Below are 20813 nucleotides of genomic sequence, written 5' to 3' on the forward strand. Positions count from 1 at the left end.
TCCAAATGGCATATATGTTTTGGAAGTTTTGTACAGCTTTTACTGTATCTGTCTGAATACTGATCTTGTCATCTGTTATTGACCTATTTCTTAATAAAAATTATTGTTTAAAAAAAAAAACATATTTTACTCACAATAGAAAACAGAAAACAGAAAACTGAGAAAAGGTCCCATTTTAAGGAAAAAAAAACATCATTTAAAAAAATTGATGGCAGCAACATAGTTACATAGTTAGTCAGGTTGAAAAAAGACACGTGCATTTAGTTCACCATGTCTCAAAAAAGTCGGGACAACGCAACAAAAAGCTGGCAAAGTAAGTGGTACTAACAAGGAAGAGCAGGAAGAACATTTTGCAACTAATTAGGTTAATTGGCAACAGGTCATTAACGGGAATGGTTGTAAAAGAGCAACTTAGAGAGTCAGAGTGTCCCAGAAGTAAAGATGGTTCACCAATCTGTGAAAAGCTGCATCTAAAAATTGTCAAACAATTTCAGAATAATGTTTCTCAAGGTAAAATTGCAAAGACTTTAAATATATCATCATCTACAGTACGTATTTTCAGAAGAATCAAAATTTGCCATTCTTTTTGGCAACCATGAGCACCATGTCCCTAGGACTAAAGAAGAGAGGGACCTGCCGGATTGTTATCAGCGCTCAGTTCAAAAGCATACATCGCTGATGCTATGGGGGTGCATTAGTGCGTATAAAAATGGGCAGCTTGCACATCTGGAAAGGCACCATCAATGCTGAAAGATATATCCAGGTTTTATAGCACCATATGCTCCCATCCAGATGATGTCCTTTCCAGGGAAGGCCTTACATATTTCAGCAGGACAATGCCCGACTGCATACTGCATCTATGACAACATCATGGCTTCGTAGTAGAAGGGTCCGGGTGCTTAACTGGCCTGTCTGCAGTCCAGACCTTTCACCAATTGAAAATATTTGGTGCATCTTGAGACAAAAAATATGACAAAGAAGACCCAGGACTGTTGATCAGTTAGAATCCTACATTAGGCAAGAATGGGACAACATTCCTCTCCGGAACCTCCAGCAACTGGTCACCTCGGTTCCCAGACGTTCACAGAGTTTTGTTAAAAGAAGAGGGGATGCTACACCTTGGTAAACATGGCTCTATCCCAACTTTAGTGAGATGTGTTGCTGCCAGCAATTTCATAATTACCTTCTTTTTTTCCTAAAATGGTACATTTTCTCCGTTTAAACATTTAGTATGTTTTTTATTTTCTATTGTGAATAAAATATGGATTTGTGAGATTTGCAGATTTTTCATTCTGGTTTTACGTAGATGGACCAACTTTTTCAGAATCGGTGTTGTATATTAAACAGTTGTTTTTTACTGTATATATTGTGAAAATAAACACTGTGGAATAAAATCCATGGACTACATGCTCCAAAATAATTAATACAAAACAAAAAGAAAGCAGAATGCCAGGTACACAACTGATATATAAGCCGGTATAAAGATCTAAAATGTCATCTATTTTTAAGTGTTTGTTTTTTTACTTGGGTGTAAGGGTGCTAGACACTTGCCCTGAGGACTAATAGTAATATATACTTGTACTAGCCTGTAAGGGTAAAATACTGATAAATACTGGCCAAATAGTCAGGATTGATCTGCTAGATATTTTTACATCCCTTTAATTAAAATGTTTATATACATTTTTCATGGGAACATGGATATTAGCTGTGTATTTGAAACTCTGCTTTCTTCTACTTTTTTTTTTTTATACTTGTTCAAGTCTAAACATATGTTGGATCATATACTAAATGCATGTGGGGAGGCACTGTCATAAGAGGCAGCAACAGACTACACACTGAATTGTAATACACTGGAATACACATAATAAAAATATACCACTTTAAAGGATGTTTTGAAAATGTACTTCTTCAACAGATTTCAATGTATATAATGATTTCTGCAAATATTGGCTTCATTGTTTAATTACCTCAGCTGGTTTATTTTTAGTAACATATACAATTGTAAACTATAGATACAAAATATGAGCTTTGGCACAATAGATCTATTTGAATAATAGTAGTTATACTATTGTAAGGGTTGTGACATACGGATAGTCTGTCACTGTGTAAACTGCAGATAGTGCCTGTTTCAGCAGAGAAGGGGTCCCTTAACAGGTGCAAAATCAATTTATGACAGGTGGATGTTGCCTACAAAAGAGTAATTCCCTTGTTGCCTACAAAAGTATTCCCTAGTCAGGCTTTGCTCTTATGTGTTGTGAGCAGATTTACTATTAGGCAGAGTAGGCATGTGCAGGTATCTACTCTGCCTAATTCCCGGTCAAGATACAACACCGGCAATAACAAGGAGGGTACATTCTGTACAAAATGCACCCTCCTGCTCCAAGACCAGTGACGACAACAGGAACTGCCGACTTCCACAAATGCAGGGGAAGGACCCCGGCGTTGCATAAGGCCTCATTCACACGAGAATCGGCCGGCACGTACAGCTCCGTGCTGCGTGCACGGCCGTATCAGGCAGCTCCCTGAAAGGACAGGTGCTGCGTGTCATTAGTACACAGCCCCTGTCCTTCTCTATGGGACAACGCGGCCTGCCAGGCCTACACAGACAGACAGCTGAACCATACTGATATCAGAGAGAAGCTTAAACTGTAGCAGTTCTGTGCTAAAGAGGAACATACAGAGTCATGCTAGACAAATAGCCAGGAGGCTGAAATATATGTTTGTGTCCATTGTTATACTAAACAACCCCTGCGTGGGCAAAACACTGTGTTACATTGACATTTAGAAGAAAAAAACTGGACAAAAAGTCCTAAAATGCATTCACCTGAGTGGTGAATGCACACGCTCACGCTCTAGGGCTCACGCTCAGGGCAACCAGCACGGCACTGATTACTTTATTACTGTATTACTCTTGTTCATTCAGTATTTCTTGTGTGCCCTTATGTTACTGTTTCATGGTTTTGGAACTGTTTTATTTTGTATTTGCACATAAAGAACAAAACCTTTAATAAAATGTATTAAAAAAAAATAATTTAGGGCTCCCAGGGTATATAAGCCATGCACGCAATGCTGTGTAAGCAGTGTTTATGTATTTGTGACTATTAGTACAGAAAACAAATTGTACAAAAGTGCCCTCTTGTGGGCATAGAAGTAAACAGCAGTGCCACGTACATTGCATTGAGTAATCCATTAAAAAAGATTATAACACTATTATTATATAGTTGTTCATTTGCAACTGAAAAAAGTGCAGTAGTACAAGTGCAGTAACATTGCAGGGGGGGATTCACTCTGTAGGGTTCCACTAGAAAGGTGTCTCCAGGGAAGATGAGCATCTCTGCAGGTAGATATGGGGCTTAGAAACAGGGTGTACTCACCACATAATATCCCTCAGGTCCAGATAAAAGAAGATGGCATCACCTGTAAGATGGGACAATCCATGAACCCATCACACTCCTGAACGCTTTTTCTATGTAGATTAAGTGGGTGCAACGGTAGTCGACGTATGCCAACCGTCTATATGTACAAAGAGAAGTATGGACATCGGCACTCCAAATGCAGATCAAATTCGTCTATTTATTGACCTAAATACAGTAAATCACATTCAGTGCGCCAATGTGATTCAGTGCGCACTGAATGTGATTTGCTGCATTTACGTTAATAAATAGACGCATTTGATCTGCAGTAGGAGTGTCGGTAACAATACTTCTCTTTGTTCAATTGTAAGAAGGGGCCTGTTGCTTTAAAATAAATACATGGCATACACGTTGATCTAAATTTTGCATCTGTATTCTTTAACGTTGAGGTCAGATTTTCCATCTGGAGAATATAATTTATCTTTTAAAAATATAATTGTTTGATTGGGGAATAAGTCTGTTTCCACAGAAGGGGAATGCAAGCTGTTGCCTCATTTAACAGGTGTATAGTTAGAGATGCTTTGTATTTAGGGATGGCCCTAGCTGTCAGATGGAGAAGGCATGTAGCAGGGCTATGTACCAGGTCTACATGAATGAGTTGTTTGACTGTTTAAAGCCATTTGCGGACCATGTCCCAAAATGGCTTTATTTTAGAACAGAGCAGAAGATGTAAGACATTGTATGTGAGGTAGAAAGAACAGGGTTACCAGCACTCAAAATGATTTCAAATAGATAAGTCCTTTTTATTGGACATACGTGTCACAATAGTCAAATAGCCAACGTTTCGGGGCCACGCAGGGTCCCTTCCTCAGGGCAAAAGATGTGACAATGTGATGGTGTCCACACACCACATATATACCCCATAATGTGAACCAATTATCAATAGACACCCCCCCAGTGATGTCAGAATGGCGGGAAAAACGCCATTTTTAAAAATACATAGACATGTTTAAAAAGCACACATATATACTATCCATGTTACTCACAGTTTGTTACCTCCAGTCTGAGGTTTAGAATGGTAGCTGTGGCGGTGTAATGTCAGTCATCATGGCGATCTGCTAAAGATGTAGAGAATGTGAAGCAGTGTTGCGATCCGGTGTCCTTCTGTGGTATACACAGCGTCGCCTTCTGTCCTGGTTAGACGCATACGATAGACGTCATTCGTAACCGGGGTGATGGGGAGATACAATTCTCCACGATTCTAGTGCGCATGCGCCAGCCGGTATATCGGCAGAGTGTGGAAAGAGCAAGCGTACAGATATTAGCGTTACACAGGCACAGCACCATAACCTCAGAGTGGGGAAATAATGTAATCCCATACAGCATTTGGATCAAAATCTATATAGGAAAACAGGTATCAGGAATATGCATAAACCAGTAAGAAACATAGATAAATAAAATACAATATTGAAAAAATTTGAGTGAAATAAAGAAAAAGTACTAACTACATATATACATAAACAATACAACACACAAGGACGACAGGACATATCAACATGAAACGTGGAAACCATAAAGGATCACCTCGGGAACCAAATGGTTGAATATGTAGCCACAGGAGTTATTTGTGTGATATAAACATATATCCTTAAATAATTTTTAATACCACAGCTATTTGAACTGTGTGTCCGATTACTGTGTATACATACTGAAATGTACCTGTTCATTAGTCTATGTGGGGAAAACCATGAATGTTTTTAAAAAACGATACCAAAAACATAAAAGTGACATCAAACTAGCAATTGAACAAAAAAGACTAGGAAAGGATATGGACCCGAATAAACCGGTGGCGATACCATTAGAGGAATGACACCAAAATGACTGACAGTCATTTTGGTGTCACCCCCTCTGAAAAGTCGGCATTTGGTCATAGACCAAGAGCCCGACAGTTGCGCAAGAGAGGAGCGGACCGGCGGCATACCTTATCCTGCCAGGTGAACGTCACCTCCTCTCGCTGCTGGGATCCAGCACCAAGATGGCCACCAGCAGGTAACAGCGTGTGACTTTATCATGCACGTGCGCAATTACATCACGGCAGGGTGTCACCCGGTAGCTGCTCTGGGTAACACCATGGGGCTGATTTACGAAGCCCAACACGCACACGCGCAGGCTGCGTGCGCGTTTTAACCACATGTCTTGGGACGCCCTTGATATGAGTGCATTCTGTGTGGATCCTACGTTGCAAAAGTTCCAAGATTTGGGGTATAAAAACCTCTCTAGATCTGGTGTTGATAGTATGTTGTAGAATTTAGAAAGAGCATGTCGGGAAGGCTTTTTACCCCTAATACATTCTTCAAAGTTGTTACAGACCTACTGAGGAACTCTAGGAATAGATAGTAGGAAATGTCGGCAAAAACGCCAGAAGCCAATGGTGGCTCCACCACTGTTATGAATTCAGCATGGGTTGCTATTATTATAAAGTCTATTAGATACAAAAAAAAGATGAAGATTTTTGTTGTATAGGCCTGGTGTCTTTCATCACTGGGGTTAGTGGAGATGGGAATGGAAAAGGTCACTGGTTCTGAATATTTTCCTCACAAACTAGTTCGTCCAATGTCGTTCCAATGACTTCCAGAAGACTTCTGGTGGCAAGAGTGAAGAGAGCCATGGTAGTCCTGATATAGGACTAGATGAGTCATCCTTTTACATGACGATCCATTGACTGGTGGATCAGTTACAGCACCAGTCTACCAGTTTGGTTAAATGAGAAATTGTAGTATACATCCGTCAAACAGCCTTGCCGCTTACTAGCAGTTTATTCTGTTAACTTTGAAAGTACTTTTGTTTAACCACCTAGAGTGGGGGTTTTATTCTGTATTCCAAGGATGGTGTATATTTAAAGGAGGCCAAAATATTGTTTTTTCTCATTCTATTTCTGGCATCAAATAAAGGTATAATTTATCCACACGGAGTGGTAAGACTTCAGTATGGGGAAATATTGATTTTCTTCAAAGGACATAAACCACATTATTGGTGGTAGATTGCCAAGGAATAAAAGTTTTCATTAGGTTTGATAATCTACCCAACTTGAAAACACCTTTCCACAAAAAATTCCTGTTTTGTGGAATGAAGGGGTTAAATACCTGTATTTTTCATTGCTCGCTACATTTTTTTTGAAGCAGGCATTTTGTTTTTTAATTTTTTATAATAAAACTGTCTAACTATGTATATATTTGTTCTAATGGATCTAACTTTTATGTTCATATTAAGCTTTACTGTTACTTTAATGTGCAGTATCATTCTCATAATAAAAACAGAAAAGCAAAACATGTAGCTTTTCAAATGACTGCAGTTAGGATGTGGGCAAAGCAGGATTTATTTCAGGCCTCGGTAATTGGCCACTCGGCCCACGTTCTACCTCTTGGAATGAAGTCGTACAGTATGCTTCTCCATACAAACACTGGATATTTTATAAGGCCTCCAACATAGTGACATGACTGGTGAAGTTGTTGTGGGTAGATTTTACAGTCAGAGTGTAATGTATGGGTTGAGCTTTCAATACAATTACTCACGCATATAGGTTCTTCATTATCACCTAAGTTGGCGGTCGTTCTGTACAGTGAATGAAACACATTTTGAGTTCCTGACAACAAAAATTGTTGCTCTAATCAAAATTGACCAACATATTCAAGCTGTTGATGGTGATAATTGTGTTTGCCAGCAAAAAATTGCGACATGATGCCAGTCAGAGACATCTGATGAAAAGAACATGTTAATGAACTTATCAGGAGCAATCAGTGGATCACTCAGCAACAAATTTTATTAAGAATAATAACTGGCAATCCTGCCATAAAAGTGATTGTTCAGACACTTCCTGGTATTGTCATCCATGCCCATGATTGAAACTACAAGTAGCCATGTTGAAACATATTTCACATGTATGGTCAACCGTTGCCATGTTGGTCCAGAGAAATGATGTCCAGCCACTGGTGAGCCTGCATGCAGACAGGAAGTGGCTGAATGAGACGGGAGAGGATCAGTAGCACTATCATGTAAAAAAGGATGAATAAAAGGTAAAACAGTATTTGGGGGGAAAAACCGTAGTAATTGTTTATGATACACAGTGCTTTAGCAAACTAAATATTATCTGGTGAGGGTTTAAATCTAAAATGATGCCCTTGAAATTATTCTGATACCTCCATGTATGTGGTACCTCATTTGGGCAGCATAATGGGGTTTTCCTGACTTTACATTCCAATTGTATGGTCATGTCATGTGTTATTTTAATATTGTCGTTTTTGTTTTTTTTTACTTTATTATTGTTACAAAGGGATATAAAATAAAATACTCTTAAGGAGAGAACAGGAAATATGGAGGAGAAACATGGGAAAGTTATATATTGTACTTTTTTCATTTGACATAACATAGAAAGACAAAGCTGAAAACTAACTGCGATAGGTCTGATTTCACATTTGGAAAGGTTGATAGATGCCCAAAGAAATACCCACCTGTGGAGAATATCTCTGTCTCCACACTTACTTGGGTATGGGTCCCGTCATGCTTAGGGCCTATCACCTCCCCATAGGGTCAAAAGGCATCAGTTGGAGAAACCACAGCACCAGCGATGGACATGCTATCTGACACACAACCATTGAAGCCCTTCCAAAAATGCATAATTTGAATGAACTGACTTTCTGAGAGGTAGGTATGAAGCTTCTTCTTTTACAGGCGTCTGATGCTTTAAGTTCTTACACCTGGTAACAAGGGTGCTTTAAATTCAAGTTTTGGACTTGGCAGGTCCCCTTCACCCATTGTAGCACCCCTGCAGCCACAAAACCCCAAAAAATCTATTTGCATACATTTTTGCCAGGTATCTTTTGCCCAGTGCCATTACAGGTCCTCTTCCTTATCTGGTGATGGGTGAGCCTAACTGCGGTAGAGATCAGTGCTGTGTAGTCTAGCGTGGGGGGAATGGAGTCTTGACACATTGGGCGCACAGGAAGTGGGTTGAATGAAGATGGGTGTAATTTTTTTTTATTTAAAAAGAAAGCAGAAAGACATTTTCAGATTTTGTGCAAACTGGAATCAATCAAGGGCAACTTGACTTTAAATGTAGGATTTCCTTAGACCTACAACAACTCCTCAGCAATATGCTAAAACATATTTGTGATAAGTGATTGTGTGTTGCCAGCTTAATAATGTGTTTCATATTTATTTTTCTCATTATGAAGAATCAACTAAGACAACCGTAAATTATCCCCTCCATTTTGCAACTTTCACATGAAAAATTGCTTTGACTAGTTAAGGACAATGCAGGTTCTAATTTCTTCCAGTATTCATACCTGAAATCCATTATTGGGGACAGTACAAACCTCACAACATAAATGCCCACATTTCAGTCACCATTCTGTCATAAACATTCATCTTCATTCACCAATTTGAATATTAAGAATATCTGCTAGATCCCATGCAGAAAAATAAGATATGAAAAATGTTACTATAGTAAAGGCCTATTTATTATTGTTTCCACATACATGCTGAAAACCTTGCTACCTTCCATCTTGTGTTTTTCAATTACATAAGCAAAATGTTGCCCAGTGTCAAGCAAATTAGCAATTTATGTAGGTACTACATGGAGTAGACTGCTTGAAGAAATGACTGGGATAGAAGACAGAATCCAATGGGAAATGTTGATTTCCAAGGTTATTTGTATTACACGTTTGCCAAATAAATGAATTATTCAACGTGGCAAACATGCTTGTACACCTCCATTCATTACCTCTGTAATGGTTTCTAAGGTTTCTCTAAGGCTTTACAAATCTGCCAGTGTACGGTTTTGATAAGATTAGGTTTTATTTGAGACACACAATTCCATGACCTACAGAACAAAACATTGCAGTTGACATGTGCATGAACAAAAACAGTTGTATAACATTGCACAGACAGACAATAACTCTGCATGTGAGGTGATGAGAGAATCTTCAATCAGAATGGTTTTACACAAATAATACCCGAACCAACAATAGCCAGTTTCAATCTTTTACAGACAGGTAATACTGTACATACAAACCATTCTGACAAATGTGTTTTGCATTGTAGAACTTATGCCACTGTCAGAAATGGAAGGTTCTACACCATGTAAAAGTGTTATTTCAAATATAGTCAGAGAGGTTGGGCTGTCATCTCTTTATAGTTTGGTTAAGTATAAACTGACTTTAATGTGTATGAAAAGGCAACCAGTGATATTTACTTATTCATTTTTGGGAGTCTATGGACCTATTGCATAAAGCATTGCCAAGGGCAAAGATAATATGCAAAAGGCAGTAATTCATAGGAACCAAATGAATACTTCTTTACCAAAAGCATCTCAGTAAAAGGTGAGTTCCTTTTGTGCCCATGAGAGCGGGATGCTGCATAAAGTAAATTCTATTCTATTAATTGCGCTGTTCCAATGAGTCCAATTGTTATTATAATGTATTCATTATAACCTGCAGCATTAAACATTTGTTAGCTGCTCATGAGGAGATTTGGATGATGACTAAACAATGTCTTCTTTCTTACGTTGTAATGTAATAAGCCCGTTGACATCAATATCTGTGTTCTTCTACTGACATATATAAGAAAACATGTAGCTGTACACAACATAAATGCCTGCATTGTTTTTGTTTCCTCCAGTACAGTTTTACAACATTCTGTGGTATTTATAAATACATTTGCATAGTTTGAGCCTATCTATTCCCTACTTGAACAAAGATCATTGTACAAAATATGTATATAACAAAAATCATTGTAAATAAATTTTGCAGATTCAGACAAATAAACTGACAGCTGAAGGTGTAAATTTCTTTAGATTCTCTAAATTCTCATGATGATATTTCCATAATCCTTCCTGTTCCACTTTGAGTTGCAGTAATACTGGGGCATAGGTTGAAACTACTCCCAGAGGCGGGATTGGACTCAAATTATACGAGTTCCCACATTCACTGTCCCTGTCTTTGTGGAGGCCTCTGGTAAACCCCCACAAGGGGTGTCATCAGTACAATAATGAGGCTCCTGTTTTGCCTTTGTGAGGTGTTATCAATGCTGCAACACATTTATGTAATCATGCAAGGTTTCTATGATATCATCACAGATTTTGGTGCGGATGATAATGCTGCCCAAGACGTTATTTATTCAGTGGAAGGTTAATAGGGAAATTGCTGTGCAAAGTCCTTCTCTCCACAAGCATAAGAAGGTTTTTTCGTCTTGCTGTTCCAATGCATATGGCTGTTGTGTCACTCCTCACTAGGTGTCAGTGTAGTTCTGTAAGGATCAGCCAACAAGCAGACAGGCAGTTCACAGCGGCAGATCTTCAAGGCTCCATCGAGAAGTGTGATGGTGTACATCAGGTATTACTACACTAAACATTTTTGTTGGGGGTTCTTTACCACATGTGGGGGGTAATTGACAAAGAAAAACATTTGTATACAAAAATAAATGTAGACAACTCTTCTCAGTTCTCTTTTGAGCACACAGCATGGAAGACGTACATGTGGTCAAAGAACTGCAACAAAGACATTAGAAGTGACAGCAACTATGGTGAAACATCCATAGGATGTGAATCTTCCGATCAGTGGAACTGCGGTACATATGACAATTGCATCAAATGGTGATACATGTAAACAGAATCAAAATGTATGCAGGCCTGTGTATTTCGACACGCTTGTCTCTGAATGTATGGCTTAATGTGTGAAACGTAAATAATTATAATACTACAGATGTAGACAGAGGCTCAAACCAGTTTCAGGCACCAAGTGTTGGAAAATGCTGGTTTTCAGAAATATTCTTTAGTTATTTAACACAGAAGGGTCTTCACTAAACAAACTATTGAAGAGCTACAAGACATAAGAACACTATGTAAAATAGATGAGAAAAGAACGCCCTGTAAAACCTAGCAACCAATAAACAATAATCACACTTGTCTTGGGTGCTGTGGATTACAGTGCCCAATAGTACATCCTTAAAAGATGTCTATCCTAGGTGGGATTTTAAAGTGTGCAAAACGAAACATGGCACAAGTGGCTAATCCATAAAAAATATGTATCACATTTTAACATTAGCTTATAAACATAAGGTGTGCACATACCCTGAAAGCATTAAAAAGCTACCGATGGCTGTGAAATTATATCCAACCCTTACCAAAAAAGTAAGGGTTGAATATATTATATCCAACTCAGACGTTACCTGTTATACATTGGATGTTATGAAGTCAGACATCAGCAGGAAAAAACACAAATATTAATTTGCTCTAGCAAAGGTAACCAATTAGCACTTTGGCCACTTACTGTCCCTTAACATTTTACATAAACTACCAGTCCAGGTTATCCAACCATTATAAAAGGGAAAGATCTACTTTCCTTCTTAAGCCTTTAAACACAGATGACAGAAGAGGATGTTATTAAATGTCCTGCGTCACATGAAAGCTGACACTACATTGCAAAACCATATTGTAAGCTTCCACTTGACACAAAGCTTCAAATATTCATAACTATATTCATAACTCTCCAGCTAGCTACATGTTGAGATAACGAATTGCAAAAAAACTGCATCTTCTTAGGACAAGGTCAGACAGGCTTCCTAAGCGACACTTTCAGTAGTTACAAAATGTAGTGTTCAAAACTCATAATACATAGAGGAGTTTTACCACAACTTAGTCTAGGGGGCCAGATAGTTAAATGGTCAATGAGGATAAAAGATTAATCTTGATTAAGTTCAACAATACCTGTAACTTTGGTCCACGAGAAGAGAAAATAAAATCTCAGGAACTGTTGCCAATTTATGGTTTTTAACTACAGAAAAATATCAGAGCTCAAAGTGCCTGTGTGACTTCACCCTAAGGGACATGTGCCTGGTAGTGTTAAATAAAATCCCCCAAAAGGTGACAACACCAAATACTTTCAATGGAGGGGAGAGATCAAACAGTGATATTTCCGACATGGTACATCATGCCTACAAAATAATTACATCTGTAACTGATTATTTAGATTTTTTAAATATGATATAATGCATGTATATGAGCAAACAACTACTTCTATATTTTTATTATTATGTGAGGTGTAACATACATGTCCACTTGGCATGCTTGCCTATACCTATACTTTCAGTAGGTCCTCCTTCCTACTGATGTATCTGAATATTTGAAGAAATGTTGAATAAAGTGAAATTGAGTGTTTTCTTAAGCAGACTATAAGGGGGTACTAGGATTATCATTAATACATTTGTTTGATCTTAGGTGAAGTTTCTTTCTGGGACAGAAATGCAGTATAATGAAAAGTAAAGCTTAAAATATTTTCCGTGTGTAAAACAAACTATAAGAAGTGAAACTCACTGGTACATTAGGAGATTTAGATGTTCTTTGACACTTAGCTTTTCCTTCCCAAAAAAATTGCCTTGCTCTTAAAGCATCATGGGTATCCCTGTCCCTGACACCTCATATACCAAGTCTACGAATTGATATCGTGCGACATCACACTAACAAATTTTCATTTTCTTCTGGTTAACTCTTCTACCTTCTATCATATTTACTTAACAGATACATTTAAAGCGGAAGGAATGTATTGGAGACAGATTATCAAACAAAGCTATTATAAATGCTCACATAAATGGTTTCATTACTGTATGGTTTCATGTACGGCATCTAGCAATACCATTTTTGTGCTTAATATTACAGTTTATGATGTCTGATGTACTCATATTGATATGTCACTTGTATAAATCATCTTTTGTATATAACCTCAATAAAAACTTACATGCTTAAAAAAAACAAAAAAAAACAAAAAAAAACAAACTATATTGTTCCCTTGTAGCAACTGCCATGTTTCCTAGCAGATGGCTCAATTCCTAATATGCTGAGAGTGCTATCTGGTTAACAAATCATTGATTAACTCTGAGGACCTAACTTTTTAACAGATGGACAGGGGTATGAAACTCTGCAAAAATGTACCCAACAGCTATTAAAAAAAACAAAAAAACAGTTGTGTCAAGCTCTACTAACCTCAGTTGAGTCTTAAGTCAATTTGATTAAAGACTTTGCTGATGTCTGTGCCCACAATGTAGAGCTACATTGGGGTCACATGATCCAACATGCTGACACTAACTATACAGCTATATCGTCCCAGGTGCCCTGCTTGTTTGAATGAAGCCACATAAAATTAAAGTTTAACTCAAGTTTAATGCATGGTGGCTCTATAAAGTCATCAGATTTTAAAAGGTTTACTGTAAGAAAATAGTAATTCTAAAGCTGGGCCTACACGGTTAGAGTTTTGTTTGAAAACGGTTGTTTTATGAACATTTGTTTGAATTTCTAATAGTTAATGGGGTTAAATCGATGATCGTTTTCAACCATAGGGATTAAAAAAAAAAAAAAAAAAAGACAAAAAGGAGCAGGATGGAATTTTTTTTCCGAATGAATGAAATTCTAACAGTGAATGTGGCTTTCGATTGGGGAAAAATTCCAAAATCGAATGTTAAAAATCAAACCAAAAGTTTCGAACAACAATCATCAAATTTCTGATGGCATTATCATATGTTCTGATGAGCCTTTTCATACAAATTCTAATGGAAACCAGGAGGTGTGATGATATGTTTGGGTCGTAGCTGCATATGCCTTGCAGTGCCTTTTTACTTGGTGGAATTCTACTCACAAAATTTGGGCGTTGGATGCTCTTTTGCATGCAATGCAATGTGAATTAAGCCTTAGCAAATGATAGTGAGCAACACAGGACAGGTTTTACTATATATAGTTTGCACCCACTGAAATGTATGATCTAGAAAATTCCTGCATGTATCTAGCAAATAGAGCAATTTATACCTGCAAATTTGCCAATTTCTACAGCGAGCATGAATTTACTAATGATTATAGAGACAAGTACAGATTACAGTACTAAATTATACATTTTCTCAGAAAAATAAACTATGGCTTAGAATTGGTAAAGATGATTGAATAGTAGTCAAAGAAAAAAAAACAACCAGAGTGTACATTTTCTGATGTTTTCTATTATTTGGGTACAAATAATGGCAGTGGTGTGGACCCGGCACAGTCATGCGACTGGGATATGGGTGACTTTCCATTGCCTGACTTTAATCTAATGTCAACTAACTCTGGACCAGGTAATGCTCTGTTCAACCCAGACATGCCACTGAATATGCTTGGTCATTACTTTTTCTGGCACAACTGGGTGTAATGAATATTTGATCTCTCCCACTCTGGCTACTAAGCAACACTTTAGACGACATGTAATGAGATATAAAATTTGACACAAAAAAGCACTTCAGGCAACTAATTACCATATAAACCAGGTAGAAGTGTTGTTCATTCGTTGACACTGCATGGTATTTTCACAAAAAGAACAAAGGAAAATTCCCAGAATGTCATAAAAGTGTCTCTCAGTGCAGAGAAAGTATTTTTAAAGGAAAAACATATATAAGTTACAGCACCATATGGAATCCTCTATCATCTGGGTCTTTTGCGGGTAACAAATAATAAAACGCGTCTGATTGCATGTAGGCGATCCTTTAAGGATGTCATGGCCAGGATTGTTAGCTGTGCCTTGTTTTCTAGAGGCAGCACTGCCAGCATCCACCAACACCAGGTTGGCCCATTTGTACTGGCCTGAAAGAGGAAAAAAAAAAAAAGATATCAGTTCAATCTTTTTTCCATGCTTGTTACAATTATTGAACACCACTGAGTAAAATATACACCTACAGAGACACTATACACTTACCAGTGGATCAGATTCTTTGCTTGGCATAGGTCCAAAATGGTTAAGGATTTGTGCTTTGAGATTGTCCTTCAGAGAGGTAAACCAGGCAAAAGCTTGATCATAAACAGCATTGTGTAACTGAAGAAGCTCCTCATATTCTTGTCCTTCTACCTGAGGGACAGATACAAACAAAAAAGACACATGACAATAATCATATGAAAAAGTGGGATAAATACTGTCATAAATATACATGCTGAAGCTGCACAGTTCTGGAGCCAGACAGTCAAACCTAGAAGCTAAGTGGATAATTTAAGTAGTGGAGCAGGATATTGACGCCAGCCGGAAAAGAATACCAGCAGACGGCAACTACTGGCATTTGTTTTTTTAGTAGAACATAGTGGAATCACATACTGTATATGGGCACATCCAACAGGAAATTGAATTATGTATTAGAAGTCACATGCTTGATCTTATCTATGTGCAGCATGGCTTCTGTACCTTGATTGGCTTGGCTTTACTCCTGGTTACTGTCTATCTGCTGTCAGCCCCAACTCCAGTCCGTATTAATATTAAAACTGGCCTATACCATCTGTCATTTCCTCATCAATTAGTACAGGGGAACAAAGCAGAAGACCATAACCTGGCAGTGTCATGTAGTGCAGTCTAACTCCCCTCAAGTAGTTCACTAGTGAAGACCAGGAACGTCTGAAATAGCCCATAAATATAACATGCCAGTTTCCATGCCTAAGAGGGCAGGAAGATGCTCGCTGACTGACAACTCTCATCAATTAAGCAAGTTAGAAAATCTAGCACACTTGCTACTATTTGCCCTAAGATAAGCAGCACCAGCAATGTCTACCTGAGCTACTTTCCTCCTCCTTTCTGTTATAAATATCTTATGGGGCATTTTGAATTTTGAACACTTCCAAGATGATCTGCTCTCTAAAATGTATGAATTAACCTTGACTTCATACCTCCGTGTAGTATGTTAGTTCTCTGCGCTGTTAGTTTTAATTGTGAACCTCTCTGCTCCAAGAAAGCCTTCTACCTAAGTGCCCATATTTTATGTTGCCTAATACTGAAGCACCCCTAACACTTAAGAATTCAGGAAGAAGCAGGGTTAACATTTACCGTAAACTTTAAAATAATGCCTTAAAGTGACACTAAACTTGGGAGTTAAACCTTAAAAATACATTCAAGTACATGATTAACAAAAATGTATCTTATGCATGCATCACTCAGCTGTAGATCCTTAAATCATCTCTGAATTCATGCTGACACTGTCCTTCCATCTGGAGGGTGGCTACTTTTGTTCCCCATGGTCCCTGTGTGTGTTGCAAAGTAACCACTGCTCCAAGCTCGCTCCCATAATAGACAAAAATTTCAATACAAATTTGTAAACTATTTTAGTCCATATGAGAGTGAGATTGGAGCGGTGGCTACTTTACAATACACACAGGGACCATGGGGAACAAACTTAGCCACCCTCCAGAAGGAAGGACAGTGTCAGCACCAATTCAGAGATGATTTGAGGATCTACAGCTGAGTGATACACAAATAAGATACATTTTTGTTAATAGTTGGGTACTTGAATGTTTTTTTAAAGATTTAACTCCTGAGTTTAGTGTCACTTTAACCCCCTCCCCAACATTAAACATAGGTCTTACCCCTTAACCTGGTCCTAGCATAAACCTAACCCCTGAAGTACCCTCATCACTGAACACTTGGCCTCCCCTTCCTAAAATCCTTAGTGCCTAAATCCTCTGTTCTGTATACTCTCTTCCAGCCAAATCTTCACACAGCTCTGCACTGAGATTTTGATTCAGCCTAGGCGTGAGTCCATGTCTAACACTGTTATCACAGTGGATACACTTTCATCAGTAAAACACTCAGAATAACATCTATTATTTAGTCCTTCATCTTAGAGTTTGAGTCAAATACAGTAATCAAATGGATATTTTACAGCTGTATATGTCAGAATCATTTTTAGTTATGTTGTAATACCTTCTTGTCTTCCAAATATTCAATATTTGCAGTGTTGTAGCCATCCCTTTGTCCATGACTCAAGACTTTAAATCTACTCAAGCCAATGGTGTCAACCACTGAACGACCATCTGGAAAAAACTTCACATCCCTCACTTGTAACATGCAGCCATAGTCTGCAAACCTGAAATGGGCAAAAATTTAAATGAAAAAAAAGAAAAGACAACAATGTCTGCAAATATACCCTATGTAATTTAATTTAAAAAAAAGGAAGGTTGCATGACTAGGCAAGGACATAGAATTACCTCCTATACAGTAAATGTATGTTGTTGGGCAAAACAGAGATTAAGACTTAAAAGTTTATTTAAACTTTTGCAGCCAAATTGGGATAACACCTATTTTATATTTAATACATGCTCCCATTGACATAGCATAAGCTAAAAAAAAAAATCACATCATGCCTATTGCAGCTTAAATAGTTTTTTCCTTGCTAGAATTTCTACCTGCTTTCCCAATTATTAAGGGGCTGTGAGGGGTTTGTGTTAACCCTGTCTGTGCTGGCTCATTTCATAATTTGTAAAGTAGATTTGAACACTGCCTGTCCTAATAAAGGTTTAAATGATTACAACTCTGGCTTCTGCATTCTATGTTAATGAGAGAAACAAATTCCACACATTTCTGTCCTCGGTCACTGTGAAGGTGCTAAGAAAAAACTTTGATTTGGCCATTTTGCCTGCTGCAACAAACCAGTTAAAGTGGACCATTACCACCTTTCACTAAAAATCCCATCAACATGCAACTCTGCATGCTGATTTAAAATATTCTTATATTCATTAATTAAATAAACATTTTTCATTTACTTACAAACAAAATGTATCCACTTCCTGGTCCATTTTGGCACAAATTATGTAATGTGCCCAAGCGTTGCATTCTGGGAAGATTACATCAGCAGAGCATTGCTGGGAAATCTAATCTGTAATCTCACAGGGAAAGGCATTTTCCTCCCCTGAGATGATGTGCATGGTCACATGTCCTGGTCACATGTCCTAGTCACATGTCCTAGTCACATGTCCTAGTCACATGTGCCAGAGTTCCAGGAAGTAAAGTGAGATCTAGTATTCTGCCCTCAGTAAAAATGGCCATTGTCAGAAGACTGGGGAAGAAAATTAAAATAAGGTATGCAAAGAATATAAAGTGGGCAATTATCTAGAATAATAGAAAAAAGTTTTCCTCCTCTAAGACAAAAATTGGCAACATGTGCACATTTGCTCTAGACCAGAGCTGCAGGAGTCGTGAGAGGCTGAACTTGATGGACATCAGTCTTTTTTAACTATGTAAGGTCAAAGTTTAGTTATAGTTACAGAATTAGTAGCAAACTCTTATACTTCCTTCATTTTACTATAAGACTTTTGTCTTATGACAAATACATGATAGGAGAGCCAAATAGGTTTAAAAGAATTGATATCTGTGTGTTGCTTCAAGATTCCATGGGATTTGCATTTTGATCAGGAGGTTTCTATTCTTGCCTGGACTTCCACTTAAATGTAAATTGAATTACTACTAAGAATGAAAACAACATAGCAAACATACAGTTCAACAATTATGAGATCATGTAAACGCATGTTAAAGGAAAAAGTCTCTGTGTTAGCCATAGCTACCAATTGGACTTTTTTGCTGTCATTGGTTGTACAAACGCTTTTCTCTAGTTTTGAATAACAACATTCACCTAAAACCAGCTTACTAATCCTTAGATGTGGTGACGGCATTTGTTTTTTTTTTCCAGTTATTTCTCCTTTATTTGCACCTGGAGAAAGGGTCCCAGGTATCCTAGGGTGACAATTTGCACTCATTTCACTGCATCTTTGGAGGGACAAGATTGTCAATCTATGACATGGCTACAGAACACCTCCCTTCTTCTTATCTACATATCATAGGGTAAGTTGTTCTCTATTACACAAAAGAAAACTGGTAGGGCTGATAGCAATCCTTGAGAGAACACTGCAGAGAGCACAGGAACTTATGAGCTCACTGGATTGCTGGCAGGATTACCAGGTATTTTTTGCATTTATCACAGATATAACAAGATGCAAGTTTGTTGTTAGGGTTTACATACACTGTAAGTTCCTGCTCCCTCATTTTTCATTACCCAGTTTCTCTTTTGTTTTTTGCATCAGAGTCTGAGAAATATTCCCTTCCATGCTCTACTTCTTTTGTAAATCAACCCCAGTGTGGAAAAACTGGACATCAGCAATGGTTTTCTCAAAGATAGTAATGGCAGTAATGGGCAAAAAAAAAACAGCTGATAAATCTTATGTTTACTATTGTTCTATATGCACATTACAAAGTCTGTCAAATTGAATTAAAGATATGTAAACACATTCATACACAGTACATACTCACCCTTTTAATTCATCAGCTATACACATTCCAAACTGTTTTGTTCCAGTCTCCATGCTCCTTCTGATCATCAGGCGATAACGTGGCTCAAACACATGCAGTGGGCAAGGAATTGTTGGAAAGGCCATGGTGCAGACAAATATAGGGACATCTTTATTCAGGCTGTATCAGAGGAATAAAAAAACAAAAATCATTTAGATAATCTGTCAATCTTTAGGCTCAATAGCACATCAATGTTGATATGTTAATAGATACATTAGATCAGGGCTCAAAATTTCAAGTCCTAAGCTACTAGCCAGGCCTGAAAAGTTACTCGCCACCAGTTGCCCCACCTAAGATCAGGGTGTGATGCACAGTACAGAGGTCAGTACACAGTACAGAGATCAGCGGTCAGTATGTAACGCAGTGCAGAGGTCACAAAGAAAGTACAGGGACTTACAGTTGCCTTGACCTCTTCTTCTCCTGGTGATGGTGGGGGAGCAGCGAGGTTGCCTGCACGTCCAGCCGGCTCCAGGTGCTCTCTCTCCCGCGCAGCAGAAGCCGGCCAACTGCGGTTCTGCAGTCTTCCTCTCCCACCAATGGCAGCTGAGGTGGGCGGAGGAAACTGCTGTGGCACCGAGGAGCCCAATCGAAGAGGGCACAAACGATTGCAGTGGATCTTCTTGTTCTCTTCTCCCCACCACCGCAGTCTTAAAGAGGCATACATTAGATCAGGGCTCAAAATTTCAAGTCCTAAGCTACTAGCCAGGCCTGAAAAGTTACTCGCCACCAGTTGCCCCACCTAAGATCAGGGTGTGATGCACAGTACAGAGGTCAGTACACAGTACAGAGATCAGCGGTCAGTATGTAACGCAGTGCAGAGGTCACAAAGAAAGTACAGGGACTTACAGTTGCCTTGACCTCTTCTTCTCCTGGTGATGGTGGGGGAGCAGCGAGGTTGCCTGCACGTCCAGCCGGCTCCAGGTGCTCTCTCTCCCGCGCAGCAGAAGCCGGCCAACTGCGGTTCTGCAGTCTTCCTCTCCCACCAATGGCAGCTGAGGTGGGCGGAGGAAACTGCTGTGGCACCGAGGAGCCCAATCGAAGAGGGCACAAACGATTGCAGTGGATCTTCTTGTTCTCTTCTCCCCACCACCGCAGTCTTAAAGAGGCCTCCCTCCCAGTCCACATCTTTCGGACGTTATTAATCTGAGTTGCCCCACTCAGTATGCCCCTCGCTTGCGGTCATATTGAGTGGGGCACTAAGATTAATAATGTGCTGGATTAGTCTGACCCAGGGGCGGACTGGGCCCGGGTGGCAATTGCCCCCCAAAGCCTCTCTGATACCTTTGCAAACGCCCCC

The 20813-nt window shown here is 38.7% G+C and overlaps 1 protein-coding gene across 1 annotated transcript in view; it reads right to left on the bottom strand.

The window, feature by feature from the left end:
- Positions 1-14687: 14687 nt before the first annotated feature.
- Positions 14688-20813, bottom strand: part of LONRF2 (LON peptidase N-terminal domain and ring finger 2) — a 61058-nt gene continuing 54932 nt past the window's right edge. The window contains exons 9-12 of the mRNA XM_018563042.1: positions 19478-19636; positions 17099-17261; positions 15116-15265; positions 14688-15003 (exon numbers count right to left, since the gene is read on the bottom strand). Of these exons, the coding sequence (XP_018418544.1) occupies positions 14845-15003; positions 15116-15265; positions 17099-17261; positions 19478-19636 (631 nt within the window). The 3' untranslated portion in view covers positions 14688-14844. The remainder of the gene's footprint in view (positions 15004-15115; positions 15266-17098; positions 17262-19477; positions 19637-20813) is intronic.

The sequence above is a fragment of the Nanorana parkeri genome, unplaced genomic scaffold (genome assembly GCF_000935625.1).
Source record: "Nanorana parkeri isolate BGI_ZX_2015 unplaced genomic scaffold, ASM93562v1 scaffold21, whole genome shotgun sequence".
In the NCBI taxonomy this organism is placed as follows: domain Eukaryota; kingdom Metazoa; phylum Chordata; class Amphibia; order Anura; family Dicroglossidae; genus Nanorana; species Nanorana parkeri.